Source organism: Vombatus ursinus, unplaced genomic scaffold (genome assembly GCF_900497805.2).
Source record: "Vombatus ursinus unplaced genomic scaffold, bare-nosed wombat genome assembly UNPS02005286.1, whole genome shotgun sequence".
Lineage (NCBI taxonomy): Eukaryota > Metazoa > Chordata > Mammalia > Diprotodontia > Vombatidae > Vombatus > Vombatus ursinus.
Genome location: NW_020945064.1, coordinates 455620 through 475530, shown reverse-complemented (window position 1 = coordinate 475530; position 19911 = coordinate 455620). Strand labels below are relative to the sequence as shown.

General features: G+C 48.1%; 2 protein-coding genes across 9 annotated transcripts; one reads left to right on the top strand and one right to left on the bottom strand.

Moving 5' to 3' along the window:
* Positions 1–1373: 1373 nt before the first annotated feature.
* On the bottom strand, positions 1374–4552 carry LOC114031163 (basic salivary proline-rich protein 4-like). Its single transcript, XM_027846182.1, has 2 exons — positions 4467–4552; positions 1374–2412 (listed from the first exon to the last, which is right to left on the bottom strand). The coding sequence occupies exons 1-2, from the start codon at positions 4550–4552 to the stop codon at positions 1374–1376; spliced, it is 1125 nt and encodes a 374-aa protein (XP_027701983.1).
* Positions 1778–19303, top strand: ZNF821 (zinc finger protein 821). Of its 8 annotated transcripts, none has more exons than XM_027847384.1 (9): positions 1778–1861; positions 2763–2823; positions 4608–4758; positions 5173–5289; positions 12488–12613; positions 15187–15335; positions 15960–16064; positions 17092–17258; positions 18344–19303. In XM_027847384.1, the coding sequence occupies exons 4-9, from the start codon at positions 5250–5252 to the stop codon at positions 18996–18998; spliced, it is 1242 nt and encodes a 413-aa protein (XP_027703185.1). In that variant the 5' UTR covers positions 1778–1861; positions 2763–2823; positions 4608–4758; positions 5173–5249; the 3' UTR covers positions 18999–19303. The 8 variants fall into 8 exon arrangements, with proteins under 8 accessions (XP_027703185.1, XP_027703206.1, XP_027703178.1 ...); XM_027847405.1 differs by having other exon boundaries at positions 4608–4813; XM_027847377.1 differs by lacking the exon at positions 4608–4758.
* Positions 19304–19911: the final 608 nt, after the last annotated feature.

The following is a 19911-nucleotide window of genomic DNA, read 5'->3' as shown; positions in this document are numbered from 1 at the left end:
TTCTGTGATAAAACCACATTTACATTCCTCAGTGTAAGACGTCAAAAACTACCAGTAGGAGAAGCAATGAACTCAAGGTGCAAAATAAAATAAACATTTTCCAGAGTGGCCAATGTGGGAATTTGTTTTGCTTGACTGCATATTTTTTTTTTTTTAGGCAATTGGGGTTAAGTGACAAGGGTTTTTTCCTTTCCTTTTTTTTTTCCAGTTGGTGGGGGAGGGAAGAATGGGAGGAGAGAAAGGGAATCTATAGGGTTGATAAAAAGAAAAAAAGAAGAAAGAAAAGAGGGTCACTGAAGCATTTTTAAAGTACACTGAAGAGGAACAGAAGGGAGGCCAGAAGGAAACAGAGAAACAGGACAGTTTTCAAAGTTAGGTGTTGAATTTAATACGTACTTAAAGGGAAAAAACAAGTACATAACAGATACTCTCAATTCCAGGTACATTCTTTTTTTGTTGTTGTTCTACTTTATAAATAGAAATGTTCACTTTATTTGATACTTGTTAAGTCCAGAATAAAATATATAAGTTGTTTTTTTTTTTAATAGAAGAAAAAGGGCTACTGTTAGGTGTCAAAGCCAGTGTTCACTCTTGTTTGAATTCTTCCCCAGAAACAGTCTTACACTGGACTGGTAGGCTGAGAACAAGTATTCAATGTTTAGGCTTCAAGGAAGTTATTTTTAGGGCAAACACCAACCAAAACATTTTATTGGCTAGAACTATTTTGGACTGGAACATCACAGCCAAACCAAAAATTAAAAAGTAATCTGAAAAAGCCATTCCACACACCAAATTTTCTAAGGAACGAGATCTCCAGGACTTCACCGGAATAGATGAAGCACGGAATTAAAAATTAGCTGTTAATCAGTGGAGATTGAGGGTAAATCTATCCCAAACTGTGGTTTATCCTAGCCTGGGGACTTCCCTCGTTTTCTAAAAAGAGAAGCTTGTGAGCTTTTAGCCCAGGGTCACCAGTGGGGTGAAGCCACGCGAGGAGGAAAGGCTGCAAAGGGGTCAGGAATAGGGGGAGGGGGGAGGGGAAGAGACGGGGAGAGACTGAGACGGAGACAGACTCGGAGACAGACAGCCACAGACAGACCCCAGACAGACCCACAGACAGACGGCCCCCGCTACGAGCTCCGACCCCCACCCTTCGCCGCCACTTCCTCTTGCCTCCGGGCAGGGGGCGGGGCGGGGCGCGCGGGGGGGAATGGGGGAGGGGAGGGCAGAGACGTCAAAGTCACCCGCGGCTCTGTCCACCCCCCCCCAAGCCTGCGCTCGGGCAGGAAGGGAGGCCGGAAGGAGCCGGACACTTTGGGGTTTGGGGGACGGGCTGAGGCGGGGAATGGGGGACAGGAATGTGGGGTCTGAGGTTAAACTTGACGGTGGAGGAGAGGGGAGGCCTGGAGCCCCGAGGGCGTGCCGGCAGGCGGAGGGGGGGGGCTCTGGAGGGAGGCCCGCCCCGGCCCCGCCCGTGGGGAGGGGGAGGAGGAGGAGCCGGCGGCCGCGGCGAGGGGGGATGAGGGAGGCGGGGACGCGGCTCCGGCGGCTCCTGCTCGTGCACGCGCCTTCCCCCCCTCCCCGCTGGCGGGTGCACGAGCGGCGCGCTCCCGCCGCTCGCGTCGCCATCTTTTCCCCCCTCTGTCTGTCTGTCTGCCGCTGGCTTTGTCCGTCTGCAGCGCCGCCCGCAGGATCCCCGCGCACGGCCCGGCCAGAGCCCGCCCGGCCCCGGCCCCGGCCCGGAGAGGCCCCGGCCCTGGCGTGGCCCGAGCCGCGACCCCGGGGTCCATTGTCCGGCGGTCAGTCTGTCTGGCCGGCCGGAGGCGGGGCCCAGCGTGGGGGTCGGAGCGCCCGGTACCGGGTAAAGAGCCCCCCCCCTGCCCCGCTCCCCCTCCCCTACCCAGGCTCTGGACGCTCCGGCGTGGGGCGGGAGGGGGAGCCGCCCCCGCCCCCTCCCGAGGCCGTCGGGGCTCGGGTCTGTCTGTCCTTTTGTCTGTCTGAGTCTGGGGTGGGGGAGGGGGGGAAGAGACGGTCGGTGAACCCGCCCCCATCCCTGGCCCTTTTTGTTGGTTTGTCTTTGCGTCCGTCTGCTTCTGAGATGGGGACAGAAGGGCCTCTCTCCTGCCCTCCCGTCGCCTCCCCGATCTGTTCCTCTTTTTGTTGGGCTTGAGGACCTGGGTGGGGGGGGTCCTGTCTCCCTGGCCTTGGCCCCGATCGCCAGGGGAGCCTGATGTGTGGGTGCACGCCGTCTCTTCCTCCCCGCCCCCTTCCCTCTCCCCGTCTGCCCGTCCATCTGTCTCCGCATGAGAAGGGGCTAGTTCTCTCGCAGTCTCCGTCCCTGCCTCCCAGGGCCAGTGGCTGGCTGGCTGGCTGGGTGGGTGGGTGACAAAGGGGTGGCTGTTACCCTCCAAGCTGTGCCAGAAGAGTCAGCCAGGCCCGCTGGCCCTGCGAGGCAAGGGAGGGATAGGATCAGCCCTGGGGTTTGGGTCTCTCAAGAAAACTTTTAAATTTTGGGTTTCTGAGACTACTTTGTTGCCCAAAGGTGTGCTGGGGGGAGGGGAGGGGGGTTGTTTCATTTTGTTTTGTTTTAACGTCTGTAAAGACCTCTAGAACTTGTCTGATAATTATTCCTTGGGTAATTCCTTTAGTTTGGAATAGTGAAAAGAGAAATTTCATCTGATACTACACTGTCCAGTCCAAACAGGTGGGAATGTGGTAAATAGGAAGGTGTCTATAACTAGCTCTTCTCTCCAATTTCGCAGATAAAATCAGCTGGATTCAGTCGAGTTGACTTGCTCCATGGGAACAGCATAAGAGCTGGAGGTGAGAAGTGTACAGTCTTTAACTGCTTGAATTTCATCTGATTTTGCTCATTGAGACTTTCAGCGTGTTCAGGAAACTGCAACCCAATACCTGTAGAATAGCCTTGTTCACCATCATGCTGGAAGTCAGTGGGGAGACTTTGGTCCTTTTCTAATGAGGACTGTTAACCCAGCTGCCAGCCATCGTTAAATGGTGACTGAACTCCCTTTTGGAATCTGTCTCTGACACCAGAATCTCTCCAAGTTCTCTTTTTCTTCGTCTTCCCTTTGTTCAAAAAGGTCAGCGAGTCACGGGATTTACTTTTTTTTTTTAATATGGTTTCAGATCTAGGTGGGGGAACTGAGGCTAAGTTGAAAGCAATGATCCTTGAATTCCTTGGTTGATCTTATTAGGTCTTTGCCCATGTAGATTATTTTCGACTTTATTATTATCATTGTTATGTGGGCTTTAGGGATTTGTGTGTAGTTAATTTTTTTTGAGGGATGGGGGGAAAAGGGGTGTTACTCACCCTCCCTGGAACCCCACAGGTTGTTGTGCCCAAGTGGTTTGGCCACTAGGGGGAATTATGAGATGCTAGCTAGGGACATGGCAGCCTAAAATATGGAGATGTGCATCTCTCCCTTCTGTTTACCTAGCCCACATTCTCTAGCCTTATCATTAGGGCCTTGCCTGACAAAGATGAGCTAGAGAGAGGCCCTTCAACCAGAATAGGCCTTTCCTCAAAGAAAATGCTATGAAAATCATATCATAATTGCTATTTTTGATTGATTAAAAAACTTTAGAGATGATCAAATTCGAACTTCTCATTCATTTTGCACTAGAGGGGTGTATCTCAGTTTATTAAAACCCTGATGTCTGAATAAAAGTGAGGAATGTTTTAAATGCCTGTGTTGGGAAACTCCAAGTGAAGTTACACTGTATAATAACATGGAGAGGCTAACTTACTGGACTTGAGGAATAGGAAGAAAAAAAAATAAAGTTAGTGCTACAGAAAACCTCTCCCTGTGGTAGTAGCATTTATAATTTTTACTGCTGGAGGGATGGGTTTTATTTTTTAACTGATGCTTTAAGGAGATTCTCTTTTCTTGAGGATGAGGGAGAAAATCCTGGTAAAAGCTCTTCCCTGTGTTGCTTCTTATGGAAGCCTGTCTTAGCTCTTTGAGGTTGCTTTCTTTCTCTTTTGGGAGGCAGGATCTGATTTTGGGTCTGGTAAAACAAATGGTAAATGCCTCACTGTTTGGAAATATAATTAAACCACTACTGGCTACATATTTAACTTAGAGTAAGCTGTATTTGTGTATCACAGGGTTAGTTTTGTAGAGGGAGAAGATGGGAAAACCTTAGAAGGGAATGAGCTACATGCTTCTGTGTCTTAGGTAGGATTGAGGCCTATGATCTGTCTTGACTGTCTTCCTCACAAAGTAATAAATTCTGAAGAACCTTTATGCTTTGACTTCTTTTTCTTCTTATAGCAGGAAAGGGGATGAGGGAAAAGGAGTTCTGCAGCCTTTCCTGGATAGGGAACCTTTCTCCTCTTTTTAAGCTTCCTTCTTTGCCAAATGAATCTTCCAAGTCACAGAGGGTGGATTGAGTCTTGCTGCTGAAGTCATTAGCTTTGGCTCCGCCAGTGGCTCTGTGGGTACAGGGCCACGTGGGTGCTCCTTACGGTGGGGGCCTTTCTTCCCTTTGGGGAATTAGCACCGTTGGTATCCATCCATCCATCCATCATTATACGTGGGTGACTAGACAGAAGCAGCGTTTTCCCATACCATTTTCATTTACAGATATCCAGGATTTGGGGACCTTTCCTATCCCCCAGGGACTGATGCCTTTGTCACCTCTGGGTGAGATAACTACAGTGTGAGTTTGACAACCTCCTGGAAGCTCCAGTGTGTTGCAGTATGCAGTACTTGACTTCCTGTGGGCATGTGAAATGTGAGCTCTGATCCCTCTCTGGGCTTCCTGCTTACCTCAGATGCCATTCATGGGGGTAATTTCTTTGGGCCCCAAATCATCCCGGATCAGGGTACCTGTGTATCTTTCTCTCACTCTGTCCTGTGGCTGCAGTCACAATCACTTGCCAAGATCCTGCTCATCCTCTAGATGAAGTTATGGAGGACCTTTGAGGAGGCCCCCTCTTCCACTGAATTCTCTGAGGACCTTGGTCCTAGGCTGGAAAATGTGTTCATTTCTATTTCTCTGTGGGTAATTTCATTTCTTGGTACATAGGCTCTTGGCAGCTGGGGTATTTCATGCTGTTTTCATGGGGCTATTTTTAAGAATCCTTTACCTTTTAAATTTATGTGATACCCAGAGGCAGAAATGCTTGACAGTTATCACTCTCTCCAGGTCAGCGCCTTACAAGGAGGCAGGAACATTTCCAGTGGTGAAGCTGGACAAGGCCAGAACTACGGGGCCAGGGAAACATGTCCCGTCGGAAACAGACCAATCCAAATAAAGTTCACTGTGAGTATGAGAAAAAGAAAGGGGTCTGGAGGAGATGAGTTCTAAGGCCCTTTCTAGTTCTAAGAAACCTATTCTAGAGTCTCTGAAAACTTGGGACCTAAAGGGCGAAAGCATATTGGGAAAGGGAACTGAGTTGTCAATAGGACAGTGGTTAGCATTAGATTTAATTTGTGGAGGGAGGTAAGGCAGAGCTTGAAGATATGGGAATGCTGATGGGCAGAATACAAGAAGTTTCATCAATAGCAAATATTTTCTTGAGCACGTGTTATGTTCGAGGCCCTAAATCGGACACTGTCCATACAAAGCGCAAATAAGTCATAGGCCTAATGCTCAGGCAGCTTATAGCTGAATAGGCCACACGTCAGACATTGGCCTCAACTGACTGTTAAAAGGGAACAGTGCAGCCAGTAAGAACTGCAGGACTTGGAAGGACTGAAGAGCACTAGGGATGTGGGGGCTGGGGAAGATGCCACCTGGACAGGTGAGACTTTAAGAAGCATCTGTGGTGAATTGCCTCCTAGAGGCAAAGGTGCTGAAGGATGAGTAGTGATTAGGTTAGTGGAGAGGGGGAAGAAAGGCCAGGCCAAAGCACAGAGTGGGGAATGGATGTGTGTGTTACTTAGGGGACAGAGATTAGACACGTAGCTCGAAGAGAATTTGGTTGGGGGGTGGGAGGGACCTGAATGCTGAAAATTGAGGAGCCTATTCCGCAGGCAGTGAATAGCTATTGAAAGTCTTCAAGCAGAAGAGTGACCTGGGCAGAGTGTTGTTGTAGGAAGATTAATCTGCCCACAGTGAGAGGAAGGGGGACTTTTCCCTATGATTGCATTGGCATAGGGAGCTTTTGGTGAGGAAACTCCTTCCCCAGTGCAGATCAACACTTCCACAATGTGTAGTCTTAGAGGGATGTGTGGGGGGAAGCATTTATAGAGCACCTACTATGTGCCAGGCACTGTGCTAAGTAATTTTTTAAATAATTATTATCTCATTTGAGCCTCATCACAACCCAGGGAAGTAGGTGCTGTTATTATCCCCATTTCACAGTTGATGAAACTGAGGCAAACAGAGACTTCAGGTCCAGCACTCTAACCACTGTGCCACCGGCTGTCTCTGACTAAGTGCTCAGGGCTATGCAGCCTGTATGTATCAAGAGGCTGGACGGCTCAGACATTCCTGACTTCTGGGCCAGCTCTCTTCTCCATCCTGTCACACTGCCTCATAGTAGGTAGAACAGATGGAAGAAGAGAGGAGACTTACAATGGTCCAGGCAAGAAATGGCAGCTTGCCATTGCTACTGAATTGTTTTCTATGTGGATATACTGTTTGGTGTCCAGGACTGGCCGGACAGCAAAGGAACAGATTTTTAAAAGGGATTTTCCTCAGGGCTACATGCACATAGTAAGTGCTCGATGAATACTTACTGAATAAAGGGGAAGGTCCCTGTATTGACTGGAGATCCTTACCCAGAAAACATGGCAGAATTTGAAAGAGTGACGCTCTGTGAGTTAGGGGGACTAGCAGATCCCTGATGTATGGGGGAGAGAGAGGCTGTCTGGGTGCAGTGGGTAGGGAAGAGGGTTTGAATGGAAATAGACCTGAAGAAAGGGGCTTGGGGCATTCTCAAAAGACAACAGTGGTGGAGTCAGGCTCGAGATAGCTTCTGGGGAATGGATTGAGGTTACAGGGCAGCTTTTGTATTGAGAGAGAGAAATTGTTGGCATGAATGAAGGAGTTGGAAATTCTCCGATGTGAGATTTTTCCTGGGTATAGGTGGGTGTGGCTGGCTGAATTAAATGAAGATGAAAGAAAAGAGGCAAATGGGTGACAGGGGGGCAAAGCAGCAGTGAAGGCTAGAGGTGTGGCCGCTTCTTCGGGAGAATTGAGTAGCTTTGGCTGCTGTAATCTGGCACATGGACTGTGGGGCAGGTGCTGGGCAAGGGAGGGGAGTTGCTAAAGGATGCAGACACAGCCTGGGCAGGGCAGGGCGGGGCGGGGCCAGGCTGGGTTGCAGTCGCCTCTTTGGTGGATTAGGGGGATTCAGTGTAGGTCAACCGGAGGAGTTTCTGTAGAACTCACCATGTAGAGAGACTGATCGGGCTGAATGAAAGGGAGTTGGTAAATAATATGTGGGTGGCTTAACACACTGTGGCCTTTAGCCCAGAGGCTGAAGTCCATTCCAGCCCCTTCTTGCCTTAGTCAGCCAGATCCTGAGAGCCTTGGTATTCGAGGCTGGAGACAGATGCACAGAGCGGCCGTAGGGGAGGGCAGCGCAGCGCACATCTGCAGCTTCCTTGGTGCCTCGAACTGAGCCCGGCAGCCTTTTCGTGAGAGAGGGGAGTAACTGGAGCCTGGTGTGGGGAATGGCGCTCAGAGCAGGCGCCTCTGCAAAGACCTTCCGCTCTTGGGCTGGGAGCTACTCCTGGAGAACAGGCACCCTGCGTGGGTCTGAAAGTCATGGAGATGGCCGGTGTCGGGAACAGGGAAACCCTCTCAGAGGGTGGATTTACCTCGATTGATCCAAAGGCAAAAGATCTGGAGATCCATTCCCCGAGACTGTTTCTTTAACTTTAGTGCAGTGGAGCTGGCCCTGGCCCTAGCAGTAATGTTCACAGACATTGGTGGCTCTGATGCTTCTGCTTGGCCTGGCTGAAAGGGAGCGGCAGTGTGTGCAGCGGTCCAGTTGTGTTGAATTCGGTCCTGTATGGCTACCTCATCCTCTGATAAAGTGATTGGGATAGACTCAAGATCCAGGAAGTAGGAGAAGGCTGCAGAAGCTTTGCTCCAAGTCAGAGTTCCTCAGCAGAGGACAGCAGCAATGACTCGGTTTCATTGGGTCTGCATTCCAGGAAAACAGAGCATTGTGCCATGGCCCAAAGCCCCCAAGGAACACCAGCGCCCTGCTCCTGTAGCCAGGCTGCATTTGTTGGCTCGGGCTCCGAAGACACTGTTGGGGGGGGCGGGGGGGGGAGGAGGAACTCGGAGTGTGCTGGGCTTTGTAAGCTCCCCAACTTCTGATGTGCATGCCCTCTGCCTCTTTTCCCCTCTTTATTCCTACTTCTCAAAACAAATTCTCCAGAGGGACTTTTGTGCTATATCTAGTTCACTTTTGAAAGAAATGAATATAGAACTTTTGGAATGAAAACTTGGAGGAAATCTTAGTGACATGGTAAATGTTAAAAGGCTGAGGTATTTGTCCGATCTCCCATTAGCCCTTGACCGCTGCATCTAGAAGAGCAAACTGCTTTAAAAAAAAAAAATGAAACTTTCATCTTAAAGAAGTCCTTGCTTTCCTATTGCAAAGTCAATCAGTCAGCATTTAGTAAGCACCTGCTATGTGCCCGGCACTGTGCTATGCACTGGGGAAATGAAAAGAGGCAAAAGACAGTCCCTGCTCTCAAGGAGCTTAATCAAAGGGCTAAAGTCTTGACTCTTATTTTATTTTTGGTTGGGTAATAGGGGTTAAGTGACTTGCCCAGGGTCACACAGCTAGTAAGTGTTATGCGTCTGAGGCCGGATTTGAACTCAGGTCCTCCCGAATCTAGGGCCGGTGCTCTATCCACCGCACCACCTAGCTGCCCCTAAGCCTTGACTCTTGAAGCACCCATCATGTACTATTCCTTTCAGCTGAAGAGCATAGTGTGTTTTGCCTTCCTTCATTGTTAGTACCCCTGTGAGGTAGGGGGCCATTATTAACGACATTTGACAACAAGAAATGTAATAGTAAGGCAGAGAAAGGTCAGTCTCCAGTGTTACAGGACTGTTCAAGTGGGAAGAAGTTGGGATGGAGCCCCTAGATGGACAGCTTCTAGGACTTGAGTATTTCATGGCTCACCACTTTTCTTAGGATGTGTTTTTATTGTCTTACAAAAGCCTATAATGGCATTTATTTAGTTATAGTGACTAGTTTTGTAGTACCTGGGTCACAGGAAAAAGAAATGGAATCCTAAAATCTTTGACTCTGTCTATGTAATCTCTCTATGTAATACCTTCTGTCCCATACTTCTCAGTTGTTCTTTTTCCTGACTTGCCAGCATGCCCTTGGCCTTTCTTGCTTTGAGTATCAGCCAGTCTCTAAAGCTTTTGCCAGACCAGGACCACAATATTTCCATTTCGTAGGCAAGGACAGGTAGGATTATGCTAGCTTGTTGTGGTCCCCAGATGCCTTTTTCTCAGCTATTAATAGCCAAACGGCCATGTTTGAATAAGGTGGTCTTGTATTATGTAAAAGAGAAAGAATCAGAATCAGTCTGTCCTGTTTCAAAATGAGGAAATAATTATAGGCAATTCTATAATTATTCATTGACATATTATTCATTGACATTTATTACTGTAATCTGTTCAGATTTCAGCTGTAGCTGGACACACCCAGTACTTTCATATAGAAGTGTGACTCCTTACAGTAGGATTGAGTGTTTGGATAAATAATACTTTCTTTAAAGTTAATCATAGGTCTTACCTTCCTACTATAGAATCTTTTCCACTGTACTTTGCCTGGAGGAGTAGATTGATTTATTTGCTTATTTATTTTAAATAGTGAAATCTCTGAAGAAAGCAGTCTGCCTGGGGTCTTCTCCTAGGTCAGGAGGACCAGAAGATAAAGGAATGTAAGCTTTTCCTGGCAGAATTAATTTGTTTAAGTATGCTAGCCCAGGATAGCAGGAAGAGAAGTTGTGCAAAATCGACTCTTGTCCACTCTTGAGAATGCCCTTGGCTCCCCGTCTTGTTTCGGTTTGGAATGTAGCAATGCATGAAGACCTTTGAGCCCACTTGGTGCTAATTAGCTGAACTGTTCCATCTCTTGGTAGGAAGCCCTGTGCTTATCCACTATTTGGAAAGGTAATCATAAAATGTTTATATTTTCTTTGGATGTAATGAGCTTACCAGTGGGCAGCAGTGGCACAGGTGCCATAACCTAATCATACAGTTCACCGACTCCTTATTGCTTCAGTTTAGGGACCAGCTGTTATGGTCAGAATGCTGCAGAGGTTGTCCTCTGTTTTTCCTTGAAGTCTCTGTTGCTCATGGGTCTAGTGGCCCAGAATTTGGCCTTCAGGGTCACAAGCAGTCTGTGGCCACCCTGCCCTCGGGATGCATAGGCAGACTCTCCTTGTTGTGACCAGGTGGGGAGCTGGGGCGGGGGGGGGCGCTATGGTGTCATTTCTGTGGGACATCAGATTGGTATTTTCATCCTGGTTCTTCCACTTCTTGCTTGGTGACCTTGAGCTAGTCCCTTTATCTTGCTGAGCCTTTGCTTCCTCAGCTCTAAAGGGAGGAGGCTGGACCAGATGATCTCTGGGCTCTAGCAGCCTATGGGCGAGTCAGGACCCTGGTCTCTTGTGTCAAGGACTGCAGATCTTCACTTTTTGTGTTAGGGACTCATGTGACAGTCCAGGGAAGCCTAATGTTTCTATAAATAGAGATTTCTACATATACATTTTCTTTCTTCTTAAAGAATGGAAGCCCCGTGAGCGTGTGGCCTGCTTGATTTTTGTCTTTATGTCTAGAGGGCCTGACACGTAGTCGGTGTTCATAGATGCGTGGTGGATTCTGTTGTACTGTGACTGTGGCCCCTGAACCCCCTTCTTAGTATGAAGCAGGGACAGTTATCAGTAATGGTGTCGGCTGACAGCGTCTGCACAAAAGACGACTCCCCATCTGCTCTAAGAATTAGTAATCTGACTACCCTCCTGCATAATAAAATAATGATAACTAACATACTATGTGCCAGGCGTTGTGCTAAGCACTTTACAATTATTGTCTCATTTGCCTTCACAGCAACCATGGGAGGTAGGTGATTTTATTATCCCTGTTTTACAGATAGGAAAGCCAAGGCAGGCAGAGGTTAGTGACTTGCCCAGGGTCACACAGTGACAGTTTGAGGCCTGATCTGAACTCGAGTCTTCCTGACTCCAGGCCAGGCTGCCCCTAATTGTAGTAAAGACTCTAAGGTTTAGAATCCTTAAACCCTTTGCCATATGGTAGGCTAGGCCAGGAGGTGTTAGCATATCTCCTCTGCCATCTCCCAGGTCATTCTGGTCAGAAAGGGTAGGTCATCCATATGCCTTCTCCTTCTCCATCCAGGGAACATGACTTGGAACCTGAGCTATGGCTTTTTCTTCCCTTTCCTCTGACAGAAGAGGCTCCACCTATTGTGAGGTGTTTCACTGGGGCTTCTCATCTACCCCTCTCACTGGCTAGGGAATGATGGCTCTAGTTTCCATTCTGTCTGAGATCACGGAAGCCTTAAAAAAAAACCCAGATTCTCCCTTCCCCTCTCTGCTGGGCCATGTGGGGATGAGGAGCAGAGCGTGGAGAAGTTAACACCTGGAGTACTCAGCAGAGCCTCAGTCTCCTTAACCAGAAGTCAGTCCACAGGCATTATTAAGCACTTAGCCTGTGCCAGCCTCAGAGCCAGGTGTTGAGGGAGCAGAAGGGGGAGCCTGGATTTTAACAGCTCAGTAAGAAGATGAGGAGACCCTGGGACATAACCCCTGGCCGGGTCAGCCCCTTCAGGGCATGTCTCAGCAATAAATAGTCTTTCTGTAGAAGTAGGTTCAGGGAGTGTCCATTACTGAATCAGAAGTTAATTGACTTTTGGCTGTATTCATTGGGCTTTAAGAAGAAACATTGGAGGAAAAAAGCGTGGGAGGTGGAAGGTCAGTATCTAGTATCTATTACTTGAGGGGATTAGAGGAGCTTTGATCTGTGGGTTAGAGAGTATGTGCTCAGCCAGGAGTTTATAGTCTAGCTTGCTTTCTGCTTGCACACTTGGATATCATAAAGCATGCATGTTAGGAATCCTTCTCCCCAGACTGAATGGCCTAGATGTAGCCTGATGACTTCTCATCCCCTTGCCTTAATTTCCCCAGTCATAACAGAAGGTTTGCAAATGAAAGCAGTTGTTATTTTGCACTTGATTCCCTTTGAAATAACTCAAGGCCAGTAGGACGTAAAGGAAGGGAGTATGTGATATTTTCTAGAGATGTTGGCCACAGGTAGCTCAGAGGGCCTATATTACTGCTCAGGAAGGTTAGCTGCTCCCAGAAGCCTAGTGGAGGCAGTAACCTAACTTGGAGATGAATGATCTTTGCAGCCTGTCTCCTCACATTTGAGTGGTCAGATTTGACCTTCCTTCCAGCCTCTCTGGAGATGTGCTGCCCCAGCTGGTAGCTTGACTGTTTTTCCTTGTGACCACCAGGGGAACAGGTATTTGCTGGGCTGGAGGAGCAAGCCCGACAGGCGATGATGAAAACTGATTTTCCTGGAGATCTTGGCAATCAGCATCCAGCTATCCAACAACTGAGAGATCAGGCCTCCAGTAGCAGTGAGTTCTGCACCTTCTGGTAATGACTCAGGGCAATGGGGAGAGGAATATCAGAGTGTGTGTGCTGTGGGGAGTATGCATGGGGGTGAGGATGAAAGGAGGCATGAGTTAGGCTCACAAAAGGTGCTTTAGTGTGTCGTAGGCATGTGCTTACCTTCCACTAGGCCAGGTTTGAAATCATGTCTCACTCACTGTATACAGTGCCTGACACAGTGCTAGACACACATAGATCTTTGGTGTGTGTGATATATGTGTCCAAACAGGCATGGAAGTGGAGGGGAGAGGTTCCCTGTCTCTGGGGCATCTCTTTATATTTTGTAATTAATAAAAGGCAGAAGGAGTCTTTGAGAGGCATTGTTGTGCATCATCTAGAGAGCCAGCCTGGAGTCAGGGAGGCCTGGGCTCACACTCTGTCTCTGCCACGTCCTGACTTTGTGGCCCTGACAAATCAGGCCCTGCCAGGGCCTGAGGCATTTCTTGAAAATTAGTCATTGGCAAGGTTTCCCCCAATCAAAACACAGGTCTGGTCTTAAAAGGAGGGAGGCTCTTCCTCCTCACAGAATTTGGGGTGGGGGAAAATGTAGTATGAATTTAAATGTCCAGTGTGATATAGGAGTTATCCTTAGTGAGATCAAATTTGACATCTCCAGGCACAAAAGAAGTCCCCATTAAAATAGTTTTTACCTGACATTATAATCTAGAGAGAAAGTTGAAAGGATTAGCCTAATAATGCCCCCAAACAGTGACAGAATACTGAGTGGACAAGCCTGTGTCTCTAATAACAGACATGACTGGGCATAATGATATCTCGAAAAATCTAATCACTTTGTTATGAAAAACAGATGGCTCTCTTACCTAGATAGTGAGCTTGGAGGGTTTTTTGTTTTTAAAAAGGGAACTCCATCCAGGAAAAAAATATAGTTTCCCTTTTGGCAAGCTTTAAAAAAAAAATTAATACAATCTCTTGTATCAGACTTTTCAGTTAAGCTTAAAAGTAACCTGCCACCATTCTGCTTTCCCCCTCCATCAAAAAAGAGCTGGTTAGAAAACACATGCCTATTAAAGGAGTTCCAGTCTTTCGTTATCAAAGCCTGAAGCTTTTGGATAGATAAAGATAGGGTTATAACTCTAGGTACTTCAATTCAGCATAGATAGATAGATAGACAGACAGACAGACACACCGACCGATAGATAGATAGAAAGAATTAATCCCAGGGTTCAAACCTAGCCCATCAGCCAATGAGAGGAGCTAATGTTAACATGTAGCTTCAGACAAATGATCTCAGATTTACTCTGTAAATCCTGAAGACGATCCACAGGGCAGTGGATAGAAGTTGGAGGGACCCACGTTTCAGTTCAATATTATAAAATTTTCTAATAGGTAGTTGTCTTAAAAATGGAATGGGCTATTTCATAAAGGGGCACCTTAACAGTTCCACAACTATCCAGACCGCAGTTTGTGCAGAGCACGATGTCCCAAATGCTGGGACAAGCCGAGCAGAAGCCATCCTTCTATCAGGGATCTGATTTCACCTGTGACAGAATTGTAATGGGTAACTTTTGCCAAGCTACCAGTAATGGCAGTGCTTGGATCTCTGGTGAGCCAAAGAGGATTAGAGGTATGGGGATGTAGGCAGAAAGCAAGAAATGTCATACCAGTGGAAGTCATTGCCATTGCCTCTGCCTAGAACCAAGTGGTGCCTGTCCTCTTCTCCGGGGCTGATGATCAGGCCTGGAAATCAACCCATGGCTGGGGTTGGGAAGGACATGGGGTCTTGCAGTTTTGCTTTGACTGCTCAGCTTCTTGGGATGGAGGCCAGGGACCTTTCAGCTGCTTTGGTCTAATCTAATCCATCTTCCTTAAATAACTAAAAGCAAACCAAACCCAGCTTCAGTTATTAGGAATTATACTTTGTCCTTAATTGAAACATGGCCTGTTCTTTCCAGTCGGCTCTTCAGGGATTCACCTGGTTAAGAAATTAGGAAAATTATGGGTGCAGACTCGAGCTCACCCTGCTCCTGGCTGGCCTCCATGCCACCATCACTGCAGAGCAGTGAGCAGCATCTTCCCTAAAGTGACCTCATTATCACTGACTGAGTCACCCCTTCCTCTGGTAGAATCACCTTCATCGACCAAGGGAAAGAGCCTGCTGGCGTCTCTGGGGCTGCCACGGTGGGGGGAGGGAGGAGTGTTGGGGTGCTGACCTCAGGCAGAGAAGGAGTAACAAATGGGCTGAATGCTTAGAGTCTGGAAGGGGTGTTGAGGGTGAGTGCACGGAGCCCTGGAGGTGGCGCCGGGGGAGGGAACAATGTGTGACTTGTGTGGGGAGGTTTGATTGAGCGTGTGTCCCACTGGGGAAGACTGTTTCCGTAGCAGGGCTCCATGACCGTTTTCCAACCCCACCAGCTCCCTGTCTGTATATAGCCTCCTCCACCCCAGCTGTGGCCACAGGGTACTTCACATGGTATGTGCTGTTATAGGCACGTCATGGCTGTGCCTGAGTCTGTGTAGCAGGAAGCTCAGGGCTGAGGCCCGCTGGAGTCCGACTGAGTGGCTGGTTTGTGTCTTCCAGGCGACAGTGAGGGGGACGAAGAGGAAACCACACAAGACGAAGTCTCTTCCCACACGTCCGAGGAGGATGGCGGGATGGTGAAAGTGAAAAAGGAGCTAGAGAACGCAGAGCAGAGTGTTGGAGGGAATGAGGTGATAGGGGAGCACGAGGCAAGTGACACGGTGCCTGCAGGAGGGCCTCATCTCTGCCACATCTGCCCTTCACTTGGGTTGGATGCCCCCTCCTTTGACTCCTCCTCGGCCCCTACCACAATAACAAAACCGTCTCTGTCCAGGATGCTGCACGCCAGCGGCCTTCTGCTTCCCAGCCTCCACTCCCTTCCTCCCCTCCAGGACACCCTTTCACTCCCTAACCTCTGTTCATGTGTACAAAGGAAAACAAGTGTTTGTTATCCAAGGAGCTCTCTTTCCAGTTAACCTCTTTTAAAGACTGCACCCAAAAACATGCGCAGAAGGGAGTTACGTGGCTACTCCTCCCCCAAAAAAATATCTTGGTAGGGAAAGGAGATAACACACTGTTTACTCCTATCAGGACACGTAAGGGGAATGGAAATGGAGACTAATTTAACTATCTTCTCCTTAACTGTTTCTGCAGAGAGAAGAGGAGGATGAGATGTAGACTCAGTTTTTGTTCTTTTTTTCTTTTCATCCTTGTGCCCTGTGAAGGGGGTGGAAAAGAGGAAGAAATTAGTAATAGACACTCTGGGTTCAGGAACAGCTGAACATCCATGTACTTGCCTTTTATATTTTTAATTAAGTTTTGCTTGTTTATAGGTCTCTGAACATTTGAATTCTGACCCCATGCTTGGCCTCTGTCAGTGTCCCCTTTGCCAGTTGGACTGTGGTAGCCGAGAACAACTCATTGCTCATGTATACCAGGTATAGAGTCTGAGAGAAGCTGTACACCCTCTTTTGAACACTGACTAATGAATGATTTAACTTCTTTCCAGCCCTAGATGTCATCTTAACCTTGGTCTTTGACTTTGGGTTAATTGCCTTGCTGGGGACTCAGTTCCCTCTTCAGGAAAATGAGGTTAATTTCTGCTCCCTGTTCAATGCATAGCACTTTGGAGAGAATGAATGGTATATATTGGATGACATGATTTGAGCCCCCAGGTGGAGACACTGGGGAAATTACCATTATTTCCATTAAAATTATTTAATGAATCTTTCAAACATGAACTAAAAACCAGTATCTGTTAATGATGAATAAATCTTCACTTTAAAAGAAAAAAAGTAAACTAAATGTTTCTGAAGTATTGGGGGAAAATTATAACCCTGCAGAATTGGAGGACGGGGTTGGGACTTAATTCTGATCTCACCCAAGAATCCCTGTACTTTTTATCATACTTTCTGACAAGGTAACCCTCCTGTTTGGTAGCCTAGACTCTGCTGTGAAGGTCTTTGCATTGCAAGAATGGGTGTATCTTGAGAATAAACTGTTTCCAATGATCTTTTCAGAAGTACAGGCATTTAAGCTCATATTCTCACTAACATATAGCCTCCTCTTTCTGCCTATTTCCCTCCTGTTGTTTCCTACTTAGATCCTTATTTCTTCATTACTTTTAACTTTCACTTAAAAGCCCTCCCACTATACTGTTCACAAAGAGAGATCCTGAAAAGTATTCTGGTTCAGACTCCATAGTTAAACTAGTTATCTCACTGTTTCTCAGGAGAGTCAGAACCTAGACCAGCAAGATAGGCAGGCCAAGAGCTCTATAAAGTACCAATATTTATTCCTACAGGAGTTATGTGGAGAATAGCTTAGAGTCTCCTGTTCCAACTATAAGAGGAAAGAACTAAGAAATTATTCTTTTGCCCAGTGGGTAGTTTACATGGTAGTGATGATGGCTTGGAAATGGTGTGTGAGAGAGTAGTTGGTTCAAACTAGGGTTGTCTTTTGCAGCACACTGCAGCGGTGGTGAGTGCCAAGAGTTACGTGTGTCCTGTGTGTGGTCGAGCCCTTAGCTCCCCGGGGTCCCTAGGCCGCCACCTCCTCATCCACTCTGAGGACCAGCGCTCCAACTGCGCGGTATGTGGAGCCCGTTTCACCAGCCATGCCACCTTCAACAGGTCAGCTTTATGTTCAACTTTATCATGTGGGGAACAAGTTGTAGGAAGGTCTGTTTTCCCAGAGCTGCTCCTTGCCAAAATGGAGACAGACAATGCAAACAGAGCTCACTGACCCATGTACTTTTGGAAACAGAATTGGTAATAGCATATAATTACTTTGCTCATTTTGGTTTGAGGAGAAATGTTATCCCAATTTCACTTTCCCATTCAGTACTACCAACTGGAAAAGGTCTTAAGAGTCATTCATGATAACAGATGGGAAGAAAAGCAGCCAGGCCTTTGGAAGGATGGCCAGTAGGACCTAGTCTCCACTGCTTCAGCAATGCTTCAGAACAGTAGTATGTGATTCTGACAGCCTAGCCCTGTTGGGCTTCATTGTCAGGTCCGACCTTCTCCAAAGGCTCTTGATCTTCATCCCAGTCAATGCCAAAGGGAAGGGGAGGCTGGACGTAGTGCACTGGGCAAGTGCCTTGCCTTCCTTTGTGGCAGGGTTCATTCCTGGGGCTGAGATTCAGGATTCACTGAACTTTAGAATTCTAAGCCTTGATCCACAGTAGAGACTTTCAGCCCAGTCAAGAATGACAAGAAGACATGGTTTTTCCCTTTGGTTCTGATTCTTCTTTACAACATGACTAATGTGGAAATATATTTAATATGATCATACACGTATAGCCTCTATCAGATTGCATGCCGTCTTGGGGAGGGGATGGAGGAGGGGAATTTAGAACTCAAAATCTTATAAAAATGAATGTTGAAAACTAAAAATTAATTAATTAAAAAAAAAAATGACGAGAGGAGGGAGTCCAGAGGGGCTGAAGGGCCTTTTTGGTTTTGGTGGTCACTGTGTGTATACAGAAACCATTCGGACTGGCATGTTTGGCCCTCTTCTCCTCAACATTAGTACAGCCTGATTCTTACCTAGATGGGTGAGTGCCATTGACCTGATGGGAAGTAGGGTAACTGCAGGGGTGCTGCATTTCCAAGGAATCAATGCAGGACCAGCACCTGAGTCGCCCAGGGGACCAGATTTTTTACAATCACAGCCATGCTGAGAGGTCTGACTATCCCCCACTTTTGCTTTTCAGTGAAAAGCTTCCAGAAGTACTGAATATGGAATCTGTACCCCCCAACCACAGTGAAGGTCCCTCCAACGCAGAGGGGAAGGACATTGCCTTCAGTCCCCCCGTGTACCCTGCTGGAATCCTGCTGGTATGCAACAACTGCGCTGCTTACCGCAAGCTGCTAGAAGCCCAGGCGCCTGGGGTCCGCAAGTGGGCTCTGCGGCGGCAGAACGAGCCCCTGGAAGTTCGGCTGCAGAGGCTGGAACGTGAGCGCACAGCCAAGAAGAGCAGGAGGGACAACGAGACCCCTGAGGAACGGGAGGTGAGGCGTATGCGGGACCGGGAGGCGAAGCGTCTGCAGCGCCTGCAGGAGACTGATGAGCAGCGGGCACGCCGCCTGCAGCGGGACCGAGAAGCCATGAGACTCAAACGCGCCAATGAAACTCCGGAGAAGCGGCAGGCCCGGCTTATCCGGGAGCGCGAAGCCAAGCGGCTAAAGCGGCGGCTAGAGAAAATGGACATGATGTTGCGAGCTCAGTTCGGTCAGGACCCCTCTGCCGTGGCAGCTTTGGCAGCTGAGATGAGCTTCTTTCAGCTGCCGGTGGGCAGTGTAGAGCTGGAGAGTCAGCTTCTGGGCAAGGTTGCCTTTGAGGAGCAGAACAGCAGCTCCCTGCACTGACCAGACCGGGTCCACACTGGCCAACACGGACCAGTACTCTGCCTGCCTGCAAGCCTCCATCCCCACTGCCGGGGAGGTTCCTGGGTTCAGACCCGGCTTAGCTCATGCCGTCACATGTGCACTGAAGCTTCCCTTGCATGCTGGAGGAAAATGGGGACAAAGGTGGCTGGCTTAGGCGGCCCCGGAGGGAGCAGGCACTCCAGACAACTAGATTCCCAAGCCATGGTTGCAGGACATTAGTGCTCTGCAAGCTAGGTAAAGCCCCGACTTCAGAAGGGCAAATAAATTAATTTTATCTTTACTAAGTTCCTTCAACGCTTTTATGTCAGCTTAATTCTAGGCTGATAAGGTAAGCATGGTGGTGTGTTTCAGAGAGTCTCGGAAATGGCGGCCTGTTTCCTTGACTCTTCTCGCAAGGAGGAGCTGTGTGTCAAGATGCAGCACTTGAGGTACTGAAAATAAAACAGGAGAACCAACCACATTTGACCATAAAAGAAAAGGGACTGTTGATTGAGGGGAGGCTCACTTCACTGACCATAATAAAAGCTGCTAAGACTGTCCCCACGGTACTGGGGGGCCATTTAACCCTGGCCAATGCCTTCTTTCCAGTCAGAATACAAGAGAGCTGTTTCTTGAGGTAATGGAAAATGTGGGTCAGGTCTGCTGCTACTCTAGGGGAGGAGGTGGTGCTGTGCTGGGCCAGGCGCCAACCGCTGCTCCCGGGCTGTCTTCCACTTGCCAGTGTGCCTTAATGTATTCTCCCAAGCAGCAGTCCTATTTAGGAATGTGCTTCCCCAAACAGTAGCAATGATAGGTCCCCATTAGTAAGGAACTAAGGCTCTAATCCATCCCCTGATAACTTTGGAGAGCTGCGGGTGGAGGACCAAAACCCATGTAGGAAAATACAGTTATT